General features: G+C 42.3%; 2 protein-coding genes across 13 annotated transcripts in view; one reads left to right on the top strand and one right to left on the bottom strand.

Annotated features, from left to right (window-relative positions):
• The window catches only part of LOC146607984 (protein NLRC3-like), a 35,299-nt gene that overhangs the window by 5,862 nt on the left and 6,517 nt on the right, over positions 1-22,920 (bottom strand). For 5 of the 12 annotated variants that reach the window (XM_085348453.1, XM_085348456.1, XM_085348452.1 and 2 more), the window contains 5 exons: positions 22,678-22,791; positions 12,823-12,901; positions 11,688-11,916; positions 9,768-11,538; positions 9,503-9,676 (listed from right to left, as the gene is read on the bottom strand). In XM_085348453.1, the coding sequence (XP_085204579.1) occupies positions 9,503-9,676; positions 9,768-11,538; positions 11,688-11,916; positions 12,823-12,901; positions 22,678-22,791 (2,367 nt within the window). Of the gene's footprint in view, positions 1-9,502; positions 9,677-9,767; positions 11,539-11,687; positions 11,917-12,822; positions 22,792-22,920 lie in introns of those variants that run through there. The other 7 variants (XM_085348458.1, XM_085348460.1, XM_085348462.1 and 4 more) reach the window with 7 other exon arrangements.
• On the top strand, positions 16,330-19,839 carry LOC146607985 (uncharacterized). Its single transcript, XM_085347735.1, has 2 exons — positions 16,330-16,950; positions 19,682-19,839. The coding sequence occupies exons 1-2, from the start codon at positions 16,371-16,373 to the stop codon at positions 19,837-19,839; spliced, it is 738 nt and encodes a 245-aa protein (XP_085203861.1). The 5' UTR covers positions 16,330-16,370.

Below are 22,920 nucleotides of genomic sequence, written 5' to 3'. Positions count from 1 at the left end.
TGGCCAATTGCTTCACCAAAAGGCAGATCACACGAAGCCTTGTTTAACCGCTAATTTGGAAGTACTGACACCTGCTGGTCCTTCGATGTACAGCAGCCCTGTGATTTGATCTGATGCTCATATGTGTTAGACTAGAATTCTATGACACTGATAACTATAAATATGATAACTTTAAATTAACTAATTCGTACATTTCTTTTGTAATGAAAAATGTAAAGACTCATATTGCCGGTAAGTTATGCCATCTGTTTAATTCACAGTAGCTTTTCCAGTAAGTATGGTAACCACAGACACTGATCCAGGCCAGACTTTGGGGAGTACCCCTCATGTCTCTTTGAAACTAAAAAAACAGTCATTCATGACAGTCAGCTGTGAAGCGAGTTCATTGATTGTCTTCTGCATCGATGAAAATGTCTCTCCTGTTTATCTCTCAATTCGCATTTATTATAGCAATTATATCATGTTTAATGTGCAGTATAGATATAGATAGTCACCAATTACCATTAATTGCTAACCTTCTAGAAGAGGTTGTGGCTAAGCAACTTATAGCAGTTCTAGACAAACACAGCCTTTTTGACAAGTTTCAGTCCAGCTTTCAGAGAGTTCACTCTACGGAAACAGCCCTTCTTAAAGTCTCTAGTGACATTTTTATGAGTAATGATGCAGGAAAATGTTCTGTTCTGCTCTGTTCTGGACCTAACATCGGCTTTTGACACAGTTAACCACACCATTTTGCTTGAAAGGCTAAAATATTGGGTTGGTATATCTGGAACTGCCTTGGAGTGGTTCTCCTCATAGTTACATAACCAATGTTTTTCTGTGACGGTCTCTTATTTCAGGTCATCCTCTACCTCCCTTACTTACGGTGTCCCTCAAGGTTTTGTTTTGGGGCCTTTATTGTTTTTAATATAGCTTCTTCCCCTCCAACGTATAATGAACCCCTCCGAGGACATTTCCTATCACTGTTATGCTGATGAGATGCAGCTATACATTTTTTAAGCCCCAAGATTTATCTAAGCTCCAGTTTCTGAATGACTTCTTAGATTCGATCAAACGTTGGATGGCTGTTAACTTCCTCAAACTTAATGAGGGGAAAACTGAAGTCCTTGTATGCGCTCCTGACAGATTTTTACCCCAGATAGTGTAAGCCCTTGGTCCTCTTTTGGTCTATGTTAAATCCTCTATCAGGAATTTAGGTGTAACTTTTGACTCGACTCTCACATTGGATGGTCATGTCAAATCTCTGGTTCGGTCTTGTTTTTATCATTTAAGAAATGTTGCTAAATTAAGATGTATTGTATCTCGCTCTGAACTGGAGATTTCTATACATACATTTATTTCTTTATGCTTGGACTACTGTAACTCACTTTTTATTGGCTTCTGACCAAAAGATGAGAACTAAAGGTGATAGAGCTTTTGCCACTGTGGCCCCTGTTGGAGTGATTTTGATAAAAGTTGTCATTGTTGTACTTAAAATTGTAAACCTTGTCCTGAACTGCATGTTCAGATATTTTTCTGTCCCTCCTCTACATGTAGGATGATGGGGAGGCAATAGCTATAGTGTTTAATTGCAGGCACATTCTATGTAAGGTTTTGGTTTGCTTATTTAGTAAGGCATGTTTACTTCCTTCCATTTATGGGCTCACCTGTGCTTGTATATGGTGGACCATTAAAGGAGTTGAGCCATATAGGGGAGATGTCAGGGCCACCGTAGAGATGACCCTTTTATGACCAGCAGGAAGTCACGTATACAGAGGTATACGTGACTTCCTGCATGTGTGTGTATACACATGCACACACATGCACACACACTCACTCACGTGCATGCACACGCACACAGTGCCTTTAACTTTTATGACACACCATAGGGGTTTTACAATGGGGTTGTGTGTTCACTGAATAAAAGGCTGCAAGGGGACACTGTTTTTTTGGAGTTGGCTGGGATCAGGTGAGGATCTTGTAGCTCCAAGATCCTGATCCGACCGGCTTCCCTTGCAAGTTTGAAACCGATCGAGCTCTGATTGTCTTGCTTCGTTCACAGGGATAAGTCTCTGAACTAGCAGGGCCTGGGAGTGCAGACCTAACAGCCCCCAGACTGTGGAACACCCTTTACCCACCCCTGTTGCTTGTCATGTGTTTCTTTGGTGTATTAAGAGTTTTTTCATGTGCTATGTGCAGAGGTGTTTTTTTCTGTTCTCAAGCTGAGCTCCCTGTTGGAGCTCAGTCTGGGGGGAGTTATTTTTTCTCCTTATCTTTCCTCATGTGGTGCATTTTTCCATTGTTATACCTCTCTGACCTGTCTTCCCCATGTGATGTTTTCTGTAATGTATGTATGGTCGGAAGGTCAGATGGTGCCGCCATTGCGTTCAATAGGTCGGCAGCCTTATGAAATTTCCCCTTGTGGGACTAATAAAGGTATATCAAATAAAAACTCTCTCGCTCTGAGCCTAAGAACTGCGGACTCAGTAGTCGCTTTTAAAAAACAACTCAAAACTCACCTTTTTAGAATTGCTTTTGCTTAATTCTTCCCTGTTTATGTTGTTTGTTTTATGTTTTATGAATTGTTATTCTATGTGCAGCACTTTGTGATTCTCTGTCTAGAAAGGTGCTATATAAATAAAAATTTACTTACACTTAGTTAGGTCCATAAATATTTGGACAGAGACAACTTTTTTCTAATTTTGGTTTTGTACATTACCACAATCAATTTCAAATGGAACAACTCAGATGTGGTTGAAGTGCAGACTTTCAGCTTTAATTCAGTAGGTCGGAAAAAAAATGCATAAAAATGGGAGGAAAGGATCTTTTGTAAAACAATCCCTATAATTGGACAAATTAAATAACTGAAAACAAAATGTTAATTTCTAATGCTTGAAACCCCTTTGCTGGCAATGACAGTCTTGAAGTCTTGAACTCATAGATATCACCAGATGCTGGGTTTTCTCCTTTTTAATGCCCAGTGACTTTACTGCAGTGACTTTCATTTGCCGTTTGTTTGTTGGCCTTTCTTTTTTTTAATTCAAAACATTTTTATTGAGTATTTGTGGATATAGTTTATAAAGAAAAAAAGAAGACGAAAAACACAAACTGTTTACAATGAATACAAAACAGAATTTCTCATGTTGGAACATTGTTTTCCTCTCTTATTATTTACCAAACAAGCAATGAGAAAAAAGAAAAAGAACAAAAACAGAAAAAAACAAAAAGAGAGATCCCCCCCCCCCCAAAAAAAAAACAACCCCATAAGAGCCACACAGAAGTTAGCTACACCATCACTGAGCTCCACGTTCCCGTTAACACAGACAGACATCTGACCACTATGGAGAAGCAAATCCGTTAGACAGCTGGAACATCCTCAAGTTGAAGTTAAGAGAAGTTGTCCAGAAAGAGACATTTGTTGGCCTTTCTGTCTGTAGTTTAGTCTTCAACAAGTGAAATCCATGCTCATTTGGGTTAAGATCAGGGCCCTATTTCAGGAAGCCGGTTTAGAAAACTCAGAGTGAAAAACGATACGCAGGGTTGAGTAACCCCGAACTGTCCAACTCGGAATATTCGGTTTCAGAAAGGCTGATAACAATTAGTTCAATCAACGCGGAGTTGCTTTAACCCCAAGTGAAGCGCGCGGACGAGGATACATAAAGCCCTGATTAGTGGAGCACAGATTAAGCGAGTCACCATGGAGACGGAGGGAAAGAAGGCGCGGTCAATGTATTTCACAGCGCTTGAGGCCGAAATTCTGATGGCAGCATATGCCGATAACATGCAAATTCCGCGGAAAAAGTAACACAGCCACAGCTGCAAAAGAAAGAGCATGCATGGCAAAACATAGCCGACAGAGTCAATGCGTGAGTGTTAATTTAAACACTGATCTAGGGATTTCCACCCATTTAACACGTTATTTTATCATATGTTATTTTATTTGTTATTTTATACATTTTATTTTGTGATGTGATGTGAGCGCAGGTGCAACCCAACAGGCCCCAAACGTTCCTGGCAGCAAGTAAAAATGAAATATAAAAATATAGTCCAAACAGGTAAGGTGTAATTGTATTATGAGCCACAGTGCTTGGTCTGTTTGTCCCATGTAAATCAATTGCAGTTAGAGGCTACATTAATTTCCTTTCTGTAAGCACTTATTGAAAGTATCTGAGCACATTACAAGTACATATTTGCTTACTCTGTATGCTCAAATGTGACCCGTTATAGCCAACAGAAAAAAAGCGGAGGCCCGAAAAACAGGTGGGGGTCCTCTACCACCACTACTCACAGAGGCTGAGCAGTTGGCCCTCAGCCAAAACAGTGGGCGCCCTGTGGCTGAAGGCATCTCTGCGGGGACATCCTCTGAGTCAATAACCCCGCAAGACACAAGTGCCGACATAAGGGGTAAATTCAAAATAATACATGATGTGCATACATCCTTTCTTCACAGTCACCTTTGCAGTGCCACTCATTCATCTGATAAACTCTTTACCATAATGGATTATTTTGTAGTGAAGTTATTTTCCGACTGATTTTGCCTTCCCTCAGTCTTGGTTGTCTTTGAGAGCATAATGACAATGAAGTGTAAGGTGATTGGTATGTTTGTTAATTGCCATTTGGTCCCTTGTAAGTTATAAGTGACCTGTATAAACCTCATATTCTATCAGTTGATGGTGATGGTGTACTGCATCTGGTGCAGCCTCCTGTTGAGCCAGACCAACATGCAGTTGTGAGTAATACTCCACAGATTAGATGAGTTTACAGTAGAACAGCAATGTTGTTAACTTCTTTACTGCAGGAAAATAATGAAGAAACATTGGCAGCTGTTACGGAGGAGGAAGCAACAGAGACACTTTATGAGGTTTACATCTTTTAATACTTTGTGTACAGGAAATACAGGCGACCAATAAAGCCAGTTGAACAGAAAATCTGTTTATTCGTCTTTCAACATGTTGAGGTGATGGGTCAAAGGAAATGATTGTGACATATGGTGTCTCTGACTGCGCTTCCATCTTGTATGTCCGTGGGAGGGTCAGGATGTTCATGGTTTGGATCACTGCTGATGTTTGGTTCAGAAGGACAGTGTTCTCCTCTAATTGTGGCAATGTTGTGAAGAATCACACATGCCACAATAATGTCACATGCCCTTTCTGGGGTGACCCTGAGTCTTTGCAGGCACTGGAACCGGGCCTTAAGCATTCCGATAGTCATTTCAATTCTGGCTCTTGTCCTGTAAGTAGCCAAATTATATCGCTGCTGTGGGCCCGGTTCAGGGTCAGGGTAAGGGGTAAGCAAATAGGGTAAACATGGATACCCCCTATCACCAAGCAAGTAGCCAGTGAACTCTCCTAAGACAGAAGGATACACTTCAGTTCAAATGTCCCTGAAGCAATTGGTCTTTATATATTTTAAAGTATTCTCAACTCACCATGTCCAAATTTTGTGCTCAGTGTACATTCACGGAATATTTGTGAGTCATGGACAGAGCCTGGCCACTTGGCTTCCACATTTGTGATAATGTTGGCAGCATCACATATGATCTTCACAGTGCAGAGAACACAAATTAGCATCCATTACTATAATGAAATGATTTGTTAGTTTGAAATGCTACAGGGAACCATGTACCTGCACATTAATGCTGTGGAAAGACTTCCTGTTCACATAGTCTCCTTCATTTACTGAAGGAGCAATGATTGGAATGTGAGTGCCATCTGTACAGCCAATCACGCCTGGGAACCGTGAAAATAAATGTACAATTTAAGTAGTAGTCCAAGTATCACCACATCATAAATTAAGTTTTGGTCATCCTGATACCTGCAATTTTGTGGCATCCCTCTTTGATGAATCTTGTGGGTCTATGACCGGGGAACACCACAAACGAGTACAGGAGACGTTTCAGTGCAACTGTAACATTCCTGACTGCCCGACAGACGGTAGCCTTGGAAACGTGCTCAGCGTCACCAATATTATACAGAAAGCTCCCGTTTGCAAAAAAACGAAGTGCAATACATATAATACGTAATGAACTGAGAGCATGTCCGCGATGTGTCACATGCGTAATATATGGTCTGAGGATGTTATCCAAATAACTTAGAGATTGTGCTGAGAAACGGTAACGTTCGCACAGAAAATCATCAGGAAATGATAAAATGTCCAAACGCGCTCTAATCACTCTCTCCCGGCGGAGAGCTCTGTGGAGAATTTGGGCTTCACGATCTACTGGCTCTTCAAGGAAGTGGCACGCCATGTCCGACACTTCCTACTGTCAGGTTTCCGACAAAGAGGCGGGGACAGTCAGGGTTAGTTGTAGTAAACCTGCTAGGGGGCAGGTTAGCTTCACGGAGTGTGTCGTCATAGTGACTCACTCAGGCTTCAGCTGAACTCGCTTTGTGAAACCGAAAACCCAGAGTTTTCGTTAACTCAGGGTATACTTACTCAGTTTTTCCACTAAACCGGCTTCCTGAAACAGGGCCCCGGTGACTGACTTGGCCTTTCAAGATACTACCACTTCTTTGCTTTGATAAACTCCTGGGTTACTTTGGCTGTTTTGGGTCATTGTCCAACTGTATTATGAAACACCACCCAATCAGTTTCACTGCATTTATGTGAGCAAACAATACATCTCTGAACACATCAGAATTTATTCAGCTGCTTCTGTCCTGTGTCACATAATCATACTTTTTTTTCTAGCCATCATTCTGGTAGACGGTGTTCTTGGTTTCATCTGTCCAAAAAACATTTTTTGTGCTGGCTTTTTTAGAGTCCAATCTAGCCTTTCTATTCTTGAGGCTTATGAGTGGCTTGCACCTTGCAGTAAATGCAGTCATTTGTTTATGGTAGCCTTGAATATCAATACGCTTACCTCCTGGAGAGTGTTTGTTTACATTGTTGGATGTTGTAAAGGGGTTTCTCTTCAACATGGAAATCATTCTGCAGTCATCCAGCACTATTGTCTTCCCTGGACGTCCTAATATTGTAGCAATTTCTCAGATAGGCTTAAGGATGGCTTGTTTCATGGAGAGCTCCTTTGACCATATGTTGTCTGTTCACAGCAAAATCTTCCAAATGCAAGCACCACACCTCAAATCAACTCCAGGCCTTTTATCTGCTTAATTGATAATGACATAAAGAAGGAATTGCTCACACCTTCCCATGAAATAGCTTTTGAGTCTTTTAGTCCCTTTAAAGTAGCTGAAACTGTCATGATAGCTGTGTGGCAGGCAGGATGAGGACCCAAAATGCAAACTCACAGACTCAGGGGATAAACTCAAAATCACAGCTTTAATGCTGGAAGGCAGATCACAAGAAATACAAAACTTAAACCGGGAACAATAACTAACACTTGCAGAGAGACACAGGGAAATCCACGCAGCTATGAGGGAGAACGCGACACAGAACTGAGGGAGACGCAGACATAAATACACAGAGGGTTAACGAGGGAAGTGGGAGCACGCGGGGAACACAGGTGACACTGATAATCATAACAAGACACGGCAGGAATGAACACAACACTAACGGGAGACGGGCAAAGTAAAACAGGAAGTACAGAGGTTCAGACAGGAGGAGAGAGAGCACGGGGAGAACACAGACATAACGGGCTGGGGAAAACATAGAATGAAACACAAGGAGGGGAGACGAGGGCTCACAGATACATAGAGGGGCACACAGGGAATAAAAGTCACAAGGGGAAAACACATAAGGAACAAAATACAAAAATACATGGAAACTAAGAATACTGGGCCAACATGGCCCAGGACCATGACAGAAACTCCTAAACCCTTCATCCAATTTGAATATGAGTACCCTCAAATAAAAGCTGAGAGTCTACATATTATGTCCATGTTTCCATTATATATATATATATATATATATATATATATTCCAACAACAAGCTAGGCGAGTGGCTCCAGCAGATCCCGGGAATAACATCGGAGATCTCTGTCCAGAAGAGCGCAGTCCTGGGAACAGCTAAGATACTGCGCAGGACCCTCAAGCTCCCAGGCCTCTGGTAGAGGACCCGAGCTTGAAGGATAAACCGCCCGCAGGGGCGTGCTGGGTGTTATATATATATATATATATATATATATATATATATATATATATATATATATATATATATATATATATATATATATATATATATATATATATATATAACTAAACAGGTAAAAAAAAAAAAAGAAAAGAAAATTTGTGTCTTATAAGTGTGTGCAAGGGGAATGCACTGCCCACTGTACTAAAATCCACTGAAGTGCAATCTGTGTGTCGCATTGTCAAAGGAATGCGCATGTATGAATTTGGGAATTTAGAAAATGTATAAATGTTGCTCTACTTGATTCTGATCTGCTGCTGAATCTCTTTTATGCTGATGGAAATGTAGAGTTTGATCTGTGACACACTGAAACATTAATCTCTTATTGGGCTCTTCAGTGTCTCCAAGAACCTGGGCCTGTTGCATGAAGCCTTGTATGCATGCTGGATGTTTGTGTAAACAAGGTATAACATGTTGTCCCCTCTTGTTGCAAAGTCAATGTTCCGATGAAATTTGGGTAGAACTGATTTAAGTTTGGCATTATTAAAATCCCCAGCGACAATGAGGAAGCTGTCAGGGTGGGATGTTTGCAGATCACTGATAATCTTGTAGAGTTCACTGCGTGCTCCACTAGCTTTAGCATTAGTGCTAGTACTAGGTGGGATGTAAACAGCAACAATGATCACCACAGTAAACTCTCTTGGGATATAAAACGGCCTGCATCTGATTGCTAAGGCCTCCACAAGTTCTAAAAATTGCACAGACACAATTGGAGCATTCCTACTCCAGCTGTTATTGATGTAAACACACAGTCCACCGCCATGTGTCTTGCCGATGATAGGGGGTCTCTGTTGGTATGGTAGCTATCTAGCCATTTAGCTGGATAGCGTGGTCTACGATGCCTCCGTGTAGCCATGTTTCAGTAAAAATAAGAACAAAGCAGTGCCTTGTTTCTTTCCTGGAGTTTATTTGTAGTCTCAAACAGTCCAGTTTGTTTTCTATGGAGCGCATGTTGGAGAGCAGTGATGGAAGCGCGGTATACCGGCATGGATACCGGCTCGCTTACTGCACTTCCACTTCCTCGCCGACACCGTTTTCGATGGACTTCCAGGCGGACGCTAAGATGTGGTGGTGCCGTAGCCCGTCTGTTCAGAGCTTGCAGAATGCTGCAGCAGCGCAATTTCTCTACTGTGTCTCCATCTGGTTGAGTGTTTTCCTAAATCCAAAAGTTGTTGGTGGTTATAGAAGTGTTTGACTGTAGTTCCGACGTACATTACAGCTATATAATGAACCAGGACTCAAATAGAACTTGAGTAAAAACACGAAAATTGCACCATGATTTCGACACGGTGTGGCCGCTGCGACCTAGCACACCACCATCATGGTATTTACCGTAATACCATACCAAGAGTAAGGATATGTCAGTACAAAAACTAAATGTAGCTTTTATGTTGCAGATTTCAAGTCAAATCATAAACAACATAATCTGACCTGAGCGTTTCCAGCTTCCAGTTTGTAGTCTTCAGTCGAGAAAACAGTAGTGTCAAACCTGAGTCTTGCACGTTGTTGTTACTCAGGTCTAGATCTCTGAGCTCACAGTCTTCTAGTTGAAGAGAAGAGGACAGAGCTCCACATGCTCTCTCTGACAGGTTACAGCTATTCAGCCTAAAAAGATATATGTATAATAAGAAGAATGGAATAGCAAGAGTTTTCTGTTTGTAAACTGAATTTAAATTATAAAAACATCATGACTTACAGAGCTTTTTTAGAGGCTTTGACAACTGGCAGCAGCCTCAGAAGAGCTTCCTCTGAAGCAGAGTATTTCTTCAGGTCAAACACATCCAGATCTTTTTCTGATGACAGTAAGATGAAGACTAGAGCTGACCACTGAGCAGGAGACAGTTTATCAGTGGAGAGACTTCCTGAACTCAGGGACTGTTGGATCTCCTCCACTAGAGAACGATCATTCAGTTCATTTAGACACTGGAACAGGTTGATGTTTTTCTCTACAGACAGATTCTCACTGAGCTTGTTCTTGATGTACTGAACTGTTTCCCGATTGGTCTGTAAGCTACTTCCTGTCTGTGTCACCAGGCCTTGCAAACAAATTTTATTAGTTTTCAGACCCAAGAGAAAACGAAGGAACAAGTCCAGGTGTCCATTTGGGCTCTGTAAGGCCTTGTCCACAGAACTCTGATAGAAGTCGTTCTCTGTCTGAGAGCTTGTTTGTTGTTCTTCCAGCTGATTGACTCCAGAGTTGATGAAGGTCAGATGGACATGAAGAGCAGCCAGAAACTCCTGAACACTCAGATGGACAAAGCAGAACACATTGTCCTGGTACAGTCCTCTCTCCTCTTTAAAGATCTGTGTGAACACTCCTGAGTACACTGAGGCCGTTCTGATATCGATGCCACACTCTGTCAGGTCTGATTCATAGAAGATCAGGTTTCCTTTCTGCAGCTGATCAAAAGCCAGTTTTCCCAGAGTCTCAACCATCTTCCTGCTGTCTGGACTCCAGGGTGGATCTGTCTCCGATCCTCCATCATATTTGATCCTCTTGACTTTGGCCTGAACCACCAGGAAGTGAATGTACATCTCAGTCAGGTTCTTGGGCAGTTGTCCTCCCTCTGTGGTTTTCAGCACATCCTCCAGAACTGTAGCAGTGATCCAGCAGAAGACTGGGATGTGACACATGATGTGGAGGCTTCGTGATGTCTTGATGTGGGAGATGATCCTGCTGGTCTGCTCCTCATCTCTGAATCTCTTCCTGAAGTACTCCTCCTTCTGTGGGTCAGTAAAGCCCCTGACCTCTGTCACCAGGTCCACACACTCAGGAGGGATCTGACTGGCTGATGCAGGACGTGTGGTTATCCAGAGGTGAGCAGATGGGAGCAGGTTCCCCTTGATGAGGTTTGTCAACAGTACATCCAATGAGGTGGACTTTCTTGTTTCAGTCAGGATTTTAGTTTTGTTGAAGTCCAAACTAAGTCGGCACTCATCCAGACCATCAAGAATGAACACAACCTGGAAGTCTTCCAGCCTGCAGATTCCTGATTCTTTAGTTTTAGTAAAGAAGTGATGAACAAGTTCCACCAAGCTGAACTTTTTCTCTTTCAGCACATTCAGCTCTCTGAAAGTGAATGGAAATATGAACTGGATGTCCTGGTTGGATTTTTCTTCAGCCCAGTCCAGAGTGAACTTCTGTGTTAAGACTGTTTTCCCAATGCCAGCCACTCCCTTTGTCAGCACCGTTCTGATTGGTTCATCTCTTCCAGGTGAAGATTTAAAGATATCTTCTTGTCTGATTGTTGTTTCTGGTCCCTTTGATTTCCTGGATACTGTTTCAATCTGTCTGATCTCATGTTCATCATTGACCTCTGCAGTCCCTCCCTCTGTGATGTAGAGTTCTGTGTAGATCTGATTCAGAAGAGTTGGGTTTCCTGCTTTAGCGATTCCCTCAAACACACACTGGAACTTCTTCTTCAGTTGGGCTTTAAGTTCACGTTTATAGAGTGGAGCAAATATTTCTGAAAATAAGTAATTCAGATAAATTAATTATATAATAAATATCATTGCCTTTCAGTAACCCGAAAGGATAAATGAGTGAATAGATATTGGTCCATTTCTTGAGATATTAAGAAAGATCAATATGCAATCTTTAGAGAAATTCTCTTACTGCTCTGCAGATGGTCAGCCATCTCATGCTGCTTAAGTCTCCTCAAGAAGTGTAATGTGATCTTCAGAAATGCTTCTCTGCAGCTCTTTCTTTGATCTTCATCCTCACCTTCAAACATCTCCTTATCCTCCCTCTGGCTTTTTATGGTTTCTGGGTCATCTGGACTCAGAACCTTTTTGGTTTTCTTCAGCTCATTCTTCACAAACATCATAATGTTGTCCTCCAGCCGCTGGAAAAGAAGACCATATGAGTTACCGAGCGGTCTTTCTATACAGGCGCTATGGAGAACATCCTCACACAGAACATTGCATCCTGGTATGGGAACAGCTATATTAAGGACCAAAAAGCTATTCAGAAAGTGATCCGTACAGCAGAACGCTGCTGCAGGGCTGGCCTCCCCTCCCTACAGAACATTTACAATAGGAGATGCTGGACTAGAGCAGCTCAGATACTGAAGGACCTGTCCCATCCCAGCAATGCACTGTTCCAACTTCTGCAATCATCTGAGCCCTGAGTCTCAGGCCATCCCCCCCATTCACAACGGCACAAGACACTTTAACACACCATTTAGAAAATGTACATTCTCAGATTTGAATGTAAATTTCCAGATTGTTTTATTTTATTTATATAATATATATATAACTCACTCACTTATTGCATATAATGTCATCTTTGTATATATTCACTCCCAGTATATAATGTTCTCTCTCTCTCTTGTTTTTTTGCACAGTCGAGCGTATCATGTTACATTTCACTGCGTGTTGTACTTCTATAACTATGCAGGTGACAAATAAACAATCTTGAAATGCACTGGTTCTCATACAGCTCTTCTACACTCTGTGCATTCAGAGCACTTTATACAACATGCCACAACTTTAACACTCTGATGGTTGCATCAGAGAGAACTTTGGGTTTAGTATCTTGTCCAGTACATTTACCAGCCAAGGTTTGATCCACCAACCCTCTGATTAGTAACTGACCTGCTCCCCTCCTGAGCTACAGGCACCCCCAAATGGACTGAAATCATGGAACCAAAAATCTGATTCATATTGAACACAATGACAATCCACTGGTCTACAAAGTGCAGCATAGAGGTGACCGAAAAAAAAACACATGTAAAAGTAGTAGTACAGACCATAAACACAGAGTCCAGGTGTGTTTGACGCTGCTGTGCAGACTGACCAGTGGAGACCTCTGCTCTCTCCTTGTCCACTCTGTGGAGGAGTAGTGTATAATTAGGTCATGTTATGTCTGTCCACACACAGACGCAAGGTCCATGAAGTGATGTTTTGATGGGTTCAGTGAATACGATGACTCCCTGCAATGGTGAAGCTTTGCTAGTCCTGGTGATCTCACTGAAAATTAAAAACTCAGTTTTCAGATGTCTGTAGCTTTCCGCTCAGTTTTTTTTAGTCCCAACAGCTCTTACCATCTCGTGCATTAAGCTTTCCCTCCATGCTGAGATGCCCTGGAGCAAGGTACTCTCTTTGCACCAGTGACTGGTTTGAAGTGACAACTTTCTGACTTTTTAGCCTCCAGGGGTCCAGAGTCGACTGCGGATTGAAACTCAGACTCTGGGGAGGCCCTGGAGAGAGTTACTGTCTCTAAACGGGCCAGCTTTTGAGGAACGATTACATTATTTATGGGTTTGTCTCTCTACTTACAATGGACGAATGAAAAACAATTCCCTTCGGATAGAATTGATTTAGCTTGTCGTACTGGAGGAGCAGGTGACACAGGTCACCGGGCTAGTGGCTGCTGAAATAGAGGCTGAACTAAGGGCAACTGAAGTAAAGGTTGAAATGACAACTGTGGTGGAGTTGGAGACTGAGCTCGAGGCCGGGCGGCTAACTGAGCTTGAGGCCGGGCGGCTAACTGAGCTTGAGGCCGGGCGGCTAACTGAGCTACAGGCTGCTGTGTAGGTGACACTGGAAACTGGGTTGAAGGTAGCTGAGCAGTAGACTGAACAGGCGATAAGCAGTCATTGTCCTTTGCCGTACAGAACATAACCCCTGAGTAAACAGTCCCACAGTTCAAACCAATACTATTGTCCTGTCCACTCACCACAGCCGGCCGCTCTGAAATCCCTAGGTCCGACTGTGGTGAGGAGCGTTGACGGCGTGAGCGCTGTTTCCCTTGTGAAAGCTGTGTTGACAGGCCGGGCAGAGCATCCTCCATCAGGACAGGCAGCGAAGCATGAGTTGCAGGGTGGGTGGTAGCAACCGGGGGGTGAAGACAAAGTTCGTTCAGAACAAAATTCTGTGCGAGCGGATGAAGTGAGCTGAGCAACCAGGGGAGACCAGAAACTAAGCGCTGCAGCCGATTAGCTATGGCCTGACGGAATTCTCTCCCCTCGTGCTCCAGCCATAAGTTGATTAATTTATCCACAGAGTTAATAATATCCCCCCCGAAGCGCCTCGGTCGGGTTGAATGCTGCTGGGTCCATTGTGGCCGGTTCGTACTGTCACGGCTGCCGAGGTGAGCCGTGTGATGTTGGAGGGAGAAAGGACCCAAAATGCAGGCAGTAGATGATAATGCTAGTGATGTTTATTTACAAAGTGGCGTAGTGGCAAAACAGGCAACGAGGGATGACAAAACTAAAGAAACCTAAACTGGGAAAACTAAACAACAAACCTTAAATGATACCAAACGGGATGAGAGGCAGAGAGACGAGGAACAGGGCACCGTGGAACACAGACAAACCGGCAACAAGCAGGAGAACACACAGGGCTAAAATACACACAGCAGTAATCAGGGGATGAGAGACAGGAGGGCAACACACCTGGGAGAAATCAGAGCCGACGTATAGGGATGGGTATCGTTTAGGTTTTATCCGATACCGGTGCCAAATTGGTACTTTTGAAACGGTGCCGGTGCTTAAACGGTGCTCGAACCGGTGCTTAAAGAATGGAGAACACAAAATTGGTCCATAAACCTCTCATGTTCAGCTGGTTTTTGTAAAAAGATAACAATGTTAGCCTTTTCTGCAGCTATGGGGCATATATGGTATCACTCTTGGCTGGAAGCAGTGCTTAAACAATGGAAAAAACACAAACTTTGTCCAAAAACCTCTCATGTTTAACTGTTTCCCACTTTTTCTTTGGTCATTTTAGCCTTTTTGGCCAGGGTGAAGGGAGTATCTGCCATCAAACAAGAAGACAGCCGCATGTAGCTATGATGATGTTTGCTAGTTCACCTTACCTCCATTAATGTAATAACGTGTTTAGCCTACTCAACGTAAATTACACACGAACATTAAGCTACTCACGCAGAGAAGAACGGCTGCTGCTGCATCATCATCCTCATCATTTCTGCTACACTGGCAGGGCTAGGGGCCAGGACTCTATTCTTCGGGTTTTTGGGGGATGTTGCTCCGGGTCCGATAACTGGCAACCCACCCGACGTGCACGGTGTGAGGTCTCGCAGCAAGCTATCAAATACGGCGCATTTCTTGGCTTTTAAAAAAACGCTATGCGTCGCCAGCTGTTTAATCGGATTCTTGGTGTTACCTCCTTTGACAGTATCACAGTATCAGCTTAAAGCACTTGTTGCAGGCTGCTGAGTTTGCATATTTTGCTGTGAAGTACAGCCAGACTTTTGACCACTTCGCCTTGGACATTTTTAATCTGTAGCTCTGCTCTAACAGAACGTACGTACCTGGCCCCGCCTACTATCCTCGGAAACGTAAAATGATTGGCTAGAAGTGTATCACAGCTCAGGAAAAAAAAGCACTGAAATAAAGCACCGAAATGTGCGCTGCTTTTCGGTCTGGTTACTACCGTTTATGTCAGAACCGGTGCCATCATGGCACCGGACACCGGTACCCATCCCTACCGACGGGACAGGGGAAACGTAAACTGAACACACTCACATGAGACGGGGACCTTCAGAATAAAACAGGAAACTCAGACACAGAGAACCAGACAAGGCACTGAACTAAAAAGACAGGTTCACAAACAGACAGTGTGACACCATAGACAGGCAGAACACAGAAGTGGGATCAGGGCAGGCACAGAACAGAAACCTAACAAATGGCAAATCATAACAGAATACATACTCAGAATAAACAAACGCATAAAGAAACACAAAACCCTGAGTCGGCAGGCTCAGGACCATGACACTATGTATGTATGTGGTTTTATGTCACGACGGCCAATACAGGTTAAAGGACTCAGGTGCAGACACCACTCTGAAGCTCGGAGGATGAGCGAAAAGCAAGATTTTATTTCAGCAAGCGAAGGTGACACAGGGGAAAATAGTTAAAGGCAAAAACACTAAACAAGAACAAAAGGCGAGAGGAATAAATCTAACCTCAGGAGTTACTCAAACTAAAAACTAACGTGATGCTACAAACTCAGGGGACTAAGAAAGTGAGATTAAACACACTCTATGACAGGTAAGAAACTCAGTCACTCTTGGTGGCGCTGTCACTTGGTGTTCGCTCTCTCTGCGGTAGAGTATCACTTCCAGTTCCTGCTCAAACACAGTGATGTTTTTGAGTAGCTTATCTGCTTAGCAATTTAATTAAAAACTTTAAATACATTCTTTTCCATAGTATAATCTTCATGTGTTTCATCCGAAGCACACTTTCTGTGTACTCACTACCTAATTTATAGCCAAAGTTTTCACTCACTGTGTCTGTACTGTTTTGCTAGCTTAGCTCGTAGCCGACTCGCTACCACCATGGCTACTTCACCTGTCCCTTCTGCACTTTCCTGCTTATTGTGTCAGATGTTTAGTTACTCCTCGGCCTCCTTTAGCAGTAATGATACTTGTAACAAATGTAGCATATTTGCAGCTCTGGAGGCCAGGATTACTGAATTGGAGACTCGGCTTCGCACCTTTCATTCACCTGTAGCTACCCAGGCCCCTGTAGCTGGTGCAGCCGAAGATAGCGTAGGCCCCGCTAGCTGTTCCCCGGCAGACCCTAAACAGCTGGGGAAAGAGGGCGGCTGGGTGACGGTGAGGAGGAAGCATAGTCCTAAACAGAAGCCCCAGGTACACCACCAACCTGTTCATGTGTCTAACCGTTTTTCCCCACTCGGCGACACACCTGCCGGGGGTCAAACTCTGGTAATTGGTGATTCTGTTCTCAGACATGTGAAGCTAGAGACACCGGGAACCATATTCAGTTGTCTTCCTGGGGCCATAGCAGGTGACACTGAGGGGAATTTAAAACTGCTGGCTAAGGGTAAACGTAAATTCAGTGAAATCATAATTCAAAAACCCCAAACAAACAAAAAAAAAACCCCATCTCCATTATGTCAGCTCCCAAACAGACAAAAGATAAACTAAAAACCAGCAATAAACAACTTAAACATAAAAAATCACAAAGAAAGATCTATACAGTATCCACATCTGAACCAAAGAGTAAAACAGTGAAATGTGGATTATTAAATATTAGGTCTCTCAACTCCAAGTCTCTGTTAGTACATGACTTAATAATTGATCAACAAATCGACTTACTCTGCCTTACAGAAACCTGGTTGCAGCAGGATGATTATGTTAGTTCAAATGAATCAACACCCCCGAGTCATTCTAACTACCAGAAATCTCGAAGCACAGGCCGAGGGGGCGGTGTGGCAGCAATTTTTCACACCAGCCTATTAATCAACGAAAAACCAAGACAGACTTTTAATTCATTTGAAAGCCTGATGCTTAGCCTTGTCCACCCCAGCTGTAAAACTCAGAAACCAGTCTTACTTGTTATCATCTATCATCCACCTGGGCCTTACACAGAGTTTCTCTCTGATTTCTCAGACTTTTTATCTGATTTAATGCTCAGCTCAGATAAAAATAATTATTGTGGGTGATTTTAACATCCATGTAGATGCTAAAAATGACAGCCTCAACACAGCATTTAATCTGTTATTAGACTCAACTGGCTTCTCTCAAACTGTAAAAGAACCCACCCACCACTTTAATCACACTCTAGATCTTGTTTTAACATATGGAATAGAAACTGAACATTTAACAGTGTTTCCTGAAAACCCTCTCCTGTCTGATCATTTTCTGATAACATTTACATTTACAATAATTGATTACACAGCAGTTAAGAGTAGACTCTATCACAGTAGATGTCTTCCTGAAAGCGCTGTAAGTAAGTTTAAGAATATAATCCACCCACTGTTATCATCTTCAATGCCCTGTACCAACACAGAGCAGAGCAGCTATCTGAACGCTACTCCAACAGAGGTCGATTATCTTGTTAATAATTTTACCTCTTCACTACGTACGACTCTGGATACTGTAGCTCCTGTGAAAACTAAGGCCTCAAATCAGAAGTACCTGACTCCGTGGTATAATTCTCAAACACGTAGCCTAAAGCAGATAACTCGTATGCTGGAGAGGAAATGGCGTGTCACAAATTTAGAGGATCATCATTTAGCCTGGAGAAATAGTTTGTTGCTTTATAAGAAAGCCCTCTGCAAAGCCAGAACGTCTTATTATTCATCACTGATTGAAGAAAATAAGAACAACCATAGGTTTCTCTTCAGCACTGTAGCCAGGCTGACAAAAAGTCAGAGCACTGTTGAGCCAACAATCCCTTTAACGTTAACTAGTAATGACTTCATGAACATCTTCACAAATAAAATTATTATTAGAGAATAAATTACCAATAATCATCCCACAGATGTAATATTATCTACAGCTACTTTTAGTACCATTGATGTTAAGTTAGACTCTTTTTCTCCAATCGATCTTTCTGAGTTAACTTCAATAATTACTTCCTCTAAACCATCAACGTGTCTTTTAGACCCCATTCCTACAAAACTGCTCAAAGAAGTCCCGCCATTAATTAATGCTTCAATCTTAAATATGATCAACCTATCTCTAATGATCTCTATTAGAGCACTTCGCTCTCGCACTGTAGGCCTACTTGTTGTTCCTAGAGTATTTAAAAGTAGAATGGGAGGGAGAGCCTTCAGTTTTCAGGCCCCTCTTCTGTGGAACCAGCTTCCAGTTTGGATTTGGGAGACAGACACTATCTCTTCCTTTTAAGATTAGGCTTAAAACTTTCCCTTTTGCTAAAACATATAGTTAGGGCTGGACCAGGTGACCCTGAATCCTCCCTTAGTTATGCTGCAATAGACGTAGGCTGCCGGGGATTCCCATGATGCATTGAGTTTTTCCTTTCCAGTCACCTTTCTCACTCAGTATGTGTTAACAGACCCCTCTGCATTGAATCATATCTGTTATTAATCTCTGTCTCGCTTCCACAGCATGTCTTTATCCTGTTTTCCTTCTCTCACCCCAACCGGTCACAGCAGATGGCCGCCCCTCCCTGAGCCTGGTTCTGCTGGAGGTTTCTTCCTGGGTAAAGGGGAGTTTTTTCTTCCCACTGTCCCCAAATTGCTTGCTCATATGGGGTCATATGATTGTTGGGTTTTTCTCTGTATCTATCATTATAGGGTATACTGTACAATATAAAGCGCCTTGAGGCGACTTTTGTTGTGATTTGGCGCTATATAAATAAAATTGAATTGAATTGAATAAATACAAAATCAGAATATTACTATGGGAGACTATGAACAAAAGCAGAACTACGAAGCACTAAACTATACTAGAGCAACTGTCATAAAACATGAAAGGATGAAACGAGTGCTTTAGGCCAGTGGCTGTGTGAAGGGAAGGAAAAATGATGGCGTGATCCAGACATCCGTGAGACTGCAGCGAGTAGAAAGACAAGATTAGTTCCAAAAACTGCTATGAGGAGAACTACCTGTGGCTTTCACTAACAAGGGCTAGCTAACGTTCTGGCGAGAAGTGTTTGTTAGTGGTGGGCGGATTGATTGAAATATCAGTTGTATCGATACTAAATTGGTATTGGATCGATACTAGCCTGGTGAGATCGATTATTTACTTTAAGTTCCGCTCTTGTTTGCAGTGCTGTGGTTTCAGCAAAGACGAAACAGCCAGGTCACCGGATTAGCCGCTCCTGTGTCAGCGCAGAGCAGGCACACTTTGCTCCCCCTCCCCCCTCTTGTGTTTAGATTTTGCGCCATTACGTGACTTAGATGCACAAAGCAAACAAACAAGCAACTTGCCAGCTCAGGTTCATCAGCACACGTCACGCACAGAGAAAATACAACAGAAGAACGGCAGAGAGGAAGAGGAGCGCAATGTGGCTGCATTTTCAAGTCGAAAATGAGACAACTGCAAAATGTGGGATTTATAAAAAGCTTGCCAGGTATAGTGGAAACACTACCATTTTATATAAACATATATAAAAAAAATCTGTCCCATCTGCTCTGCCCCAACTCCTGAAACAACCTCAAGCTCGTCTGGAGGGGCTGCTTCATCCCCACCTGCAGCAAAAGGTGGGATATGGGAATAATTTCACCCTAAAGTCCTAGCATCTCAGCAGCATCGGACAACTGGTACTGATGCCCTAATTGAGATGTGCAGGTACTCTGAGGAAAGGCCAGTTCCTTGGGTATAGGATCCACTACTTTGGTGGAAAAACAATGAACAAACATTCCCATCTTTGAGCAAACTTGCCAAAAAATACCTGGCAATGGTTGCAACATCAGTGCCAGCTGAGAGGATTTTTTCAAAAGCAGGGCAGTTAGCGAGTAACAGACGAAGTGCATTACAAGCAAAAAATGTTAATATGATACTGTTCTTGAACAAAAACCTGTAGCCAAAACCTTTGTTCTGCACAGACTAACTAAAGGCTTTGGGGGTTGTTAAGTTGTTTACATATTATTTATATTTTCACCAGTTGTTGTTGTTGCTGAGAATTTTAATTGCAATTTTTGTATTATAGTTTCTCAACAGTACTTGCTTGTTTTGCTTTGTTTACTGGTTTGCATGCACTTTTTAATTAAGATTTTTCTAAAAAAAAAAAATTATAATAAAGCATTTTCTATTTAATTATGAACTTTGTCCTAATTATGTCCTGTGTTTTAACTATTTAATAATAAAAAAAGTAAACATTACAAAAAAAACACTTAAGGTCATGAAAATTAATTGAGATTTAGCAATTCAATGACGCATCCACCTTATTTACTGAAAAGTATCCGTATCCGTATCGGCAATACTGGCCCATATTCACTTGGTATCGGATCCAAAATATGCAGTATCACACTCCACTAGTGTTTGTGAGTGCTGGTCTTAAAAGCCTGTCGGCTGATTACTCACAGGTGCACAAAGCGAGAGGAGGTGTGGCGACTCTCCCCAATGGTGGATTCACTGGCACGCTGGAAAACCCAGCACTCACTCGGACCATGACAGTTTTATTGTAGCAAAATTAAAATCGACTTCTCGTCTGGTCTTCATAGTTTCTGAGGGCTGTCCATAGAAGCCCTCTGTCCTTCTCCTGTAGGTCTTCTTGGCTTGTTTGATGCTTCTCCTCAGGTTGGCTGTGGTAGTGCTGTACAGAGAATTGGTCTGATCAGAGCCTGTACTTTACTCTTCATCCAAGGTTTCCAGTTAGGAAGAACCCAGATGGTTTTGGTCACTGTCACATTCATTACACAGCACTTAACAATTACACAACACCTGCTATTTGAAGATGGACCAGTCTGTGAGATTAAAACAGTCCTGTAGATGGTGGAGAGCATCATCTGGCCATGTTTTAATGACCCAGATGCTTGAAGGAGTCCGTTTCTTTAGGCAGGTGTAAGCAGGGACGAGGAGCAGATAGAGGTGATCAGATGGTCCTAGGTGGGGGAGGGGTGTCGCTTTGTAGGCCTGCTTGATGTTACTATACACATGGTCCAGTGTCTTGTCCTGAAAAACTAGTTCATACATTTATTGCTTCTGGGCTGGACTTCTGTAATTATCATCAGGATATCCTAAAAACTCCCTGAAAAGCCTACGGTTGATCCAAAATGCTGCAGCAAGAGTATTGATTAGAAAGACAGCATATTTCTTCTCTATTGCCTTCCCTTCATTGGCTCCCTGTTAAAGAAAGAATCAAATTTAAAATCCTGCTCCTCACATACAACGTCTTAAATAATCAGGCCCCATCTTATCTTAATGACCTTGCAGTACCATATGACCCCATTAGAGCATTTCACTCTCAGACTGTTGGCTTACTTGTTGTTCCTAGAGTATTTAAAAGTAGAATGGGAGGGAGAGCCTTCAGCTTTCAGGCCCCTCTTCTGTGGAACCAGCTTCCAGTTTGGATTCGGGAGACAGACATTCTCTCTTCCTTTTAAGATTAGGCTCAAAACTTTCCTTTTTGATAAAGCATATAGTTAGGGCTGGATCCGGTGACCCTGAATCTTCCCTTAGTTACATTGCAATAGCACGAGGCTGCCCTGAGTTTTCCCTTGCTGTCTTCTTTGTAGTACAGTTTCCCTATGTAGTTACTTCCTGGTGCAAAGTGGCTGTGATGATGCTGTGATAGCTTATCACTATCAGAGCTCTATGATTAAGACATGTAAGAACACCTATTTGTATTCGTTGGCACTATATCAAATACGTATGGAGATTAAGCCTATGTTTGAATTCTGTTTGAATTTTTACTATCGCTCAGGCTGTTAAGCATCACTGTAGCTTCATATCTTTTTTTCTCTGCCAGCTGGAAATTTATTTGAAAAGTTAGGTGGAAAGTTTATTGCTTAGTTTCACCAAAGTAAGAAAGAATTATAATCCATAAACCTTCATAAAGACAAACATCTCCCCAGAAGATTGAGCACTGCTGAAGTGTCATTGAAGAGGAGAAAAAAATATTTGTCCATCCGGCAACACCTGAAACACCTGAGTGGAAGTTCCCACCTACACTGTGTTTGATGCAAAGCACAAAGGAGACACGTGCTGGAGCATCTGGAGTCCTACAGACAATCAGCCTCTTCACTACAGAAACCCCTTCTACAACATCCATTCTTTACACTCTGACTGCTGTGTTTGTGGAAACATTCCAACACACACCACTTCACACATGAACATAGAAATGTGTGTGAAAAAGAGGTGAGCTGATATTAAACATGATGGAGGATTTATTCACATTTATTCACAATGACATTTAGATACACATTACCTCTTGGCAGGAGAAGGACATCCTTTAAATTTTTCACCAATATCCTTTGACTGATGGCTCTTTAAAGACGCACAGCTGGGTTCAGGTCCAGGAGATTCTGGCTTCTTACTGATCCTAGAAGTAAAACAATAAATGTAAAAGTTTCATGAGACAGATGGAAAAACTGGAAATATTAAATTACTTACATGATGAACAAAATTACTCAAATCAGAAAAAAATGATGTAAAACAAAAAAAATTAAAA

The sequence above is a fragment of the Diplotaxodon limnothrissa genome, linkage group LG23 (genome assembly GCF_057381915.1).
Source record: "Diplotaxodon limnothrissa isolate DT_005_m linkage group LG23, D_limnothrissa_male_GT1.1, whole genome shotgun sequence".
Classification (NCBI taxonomy): domain Eukaryota; kingdom Metazoa; phylum Chordata; class Actinopteri; order Cichliformes; family Cichlidae; genus Diplotaxodon; species Diplotaxodon limnothrissa.
Note: the sequence above shows the minus strand (reverse complement) of the source record. Positions and strands in the feature narration are given on the sequence as shown.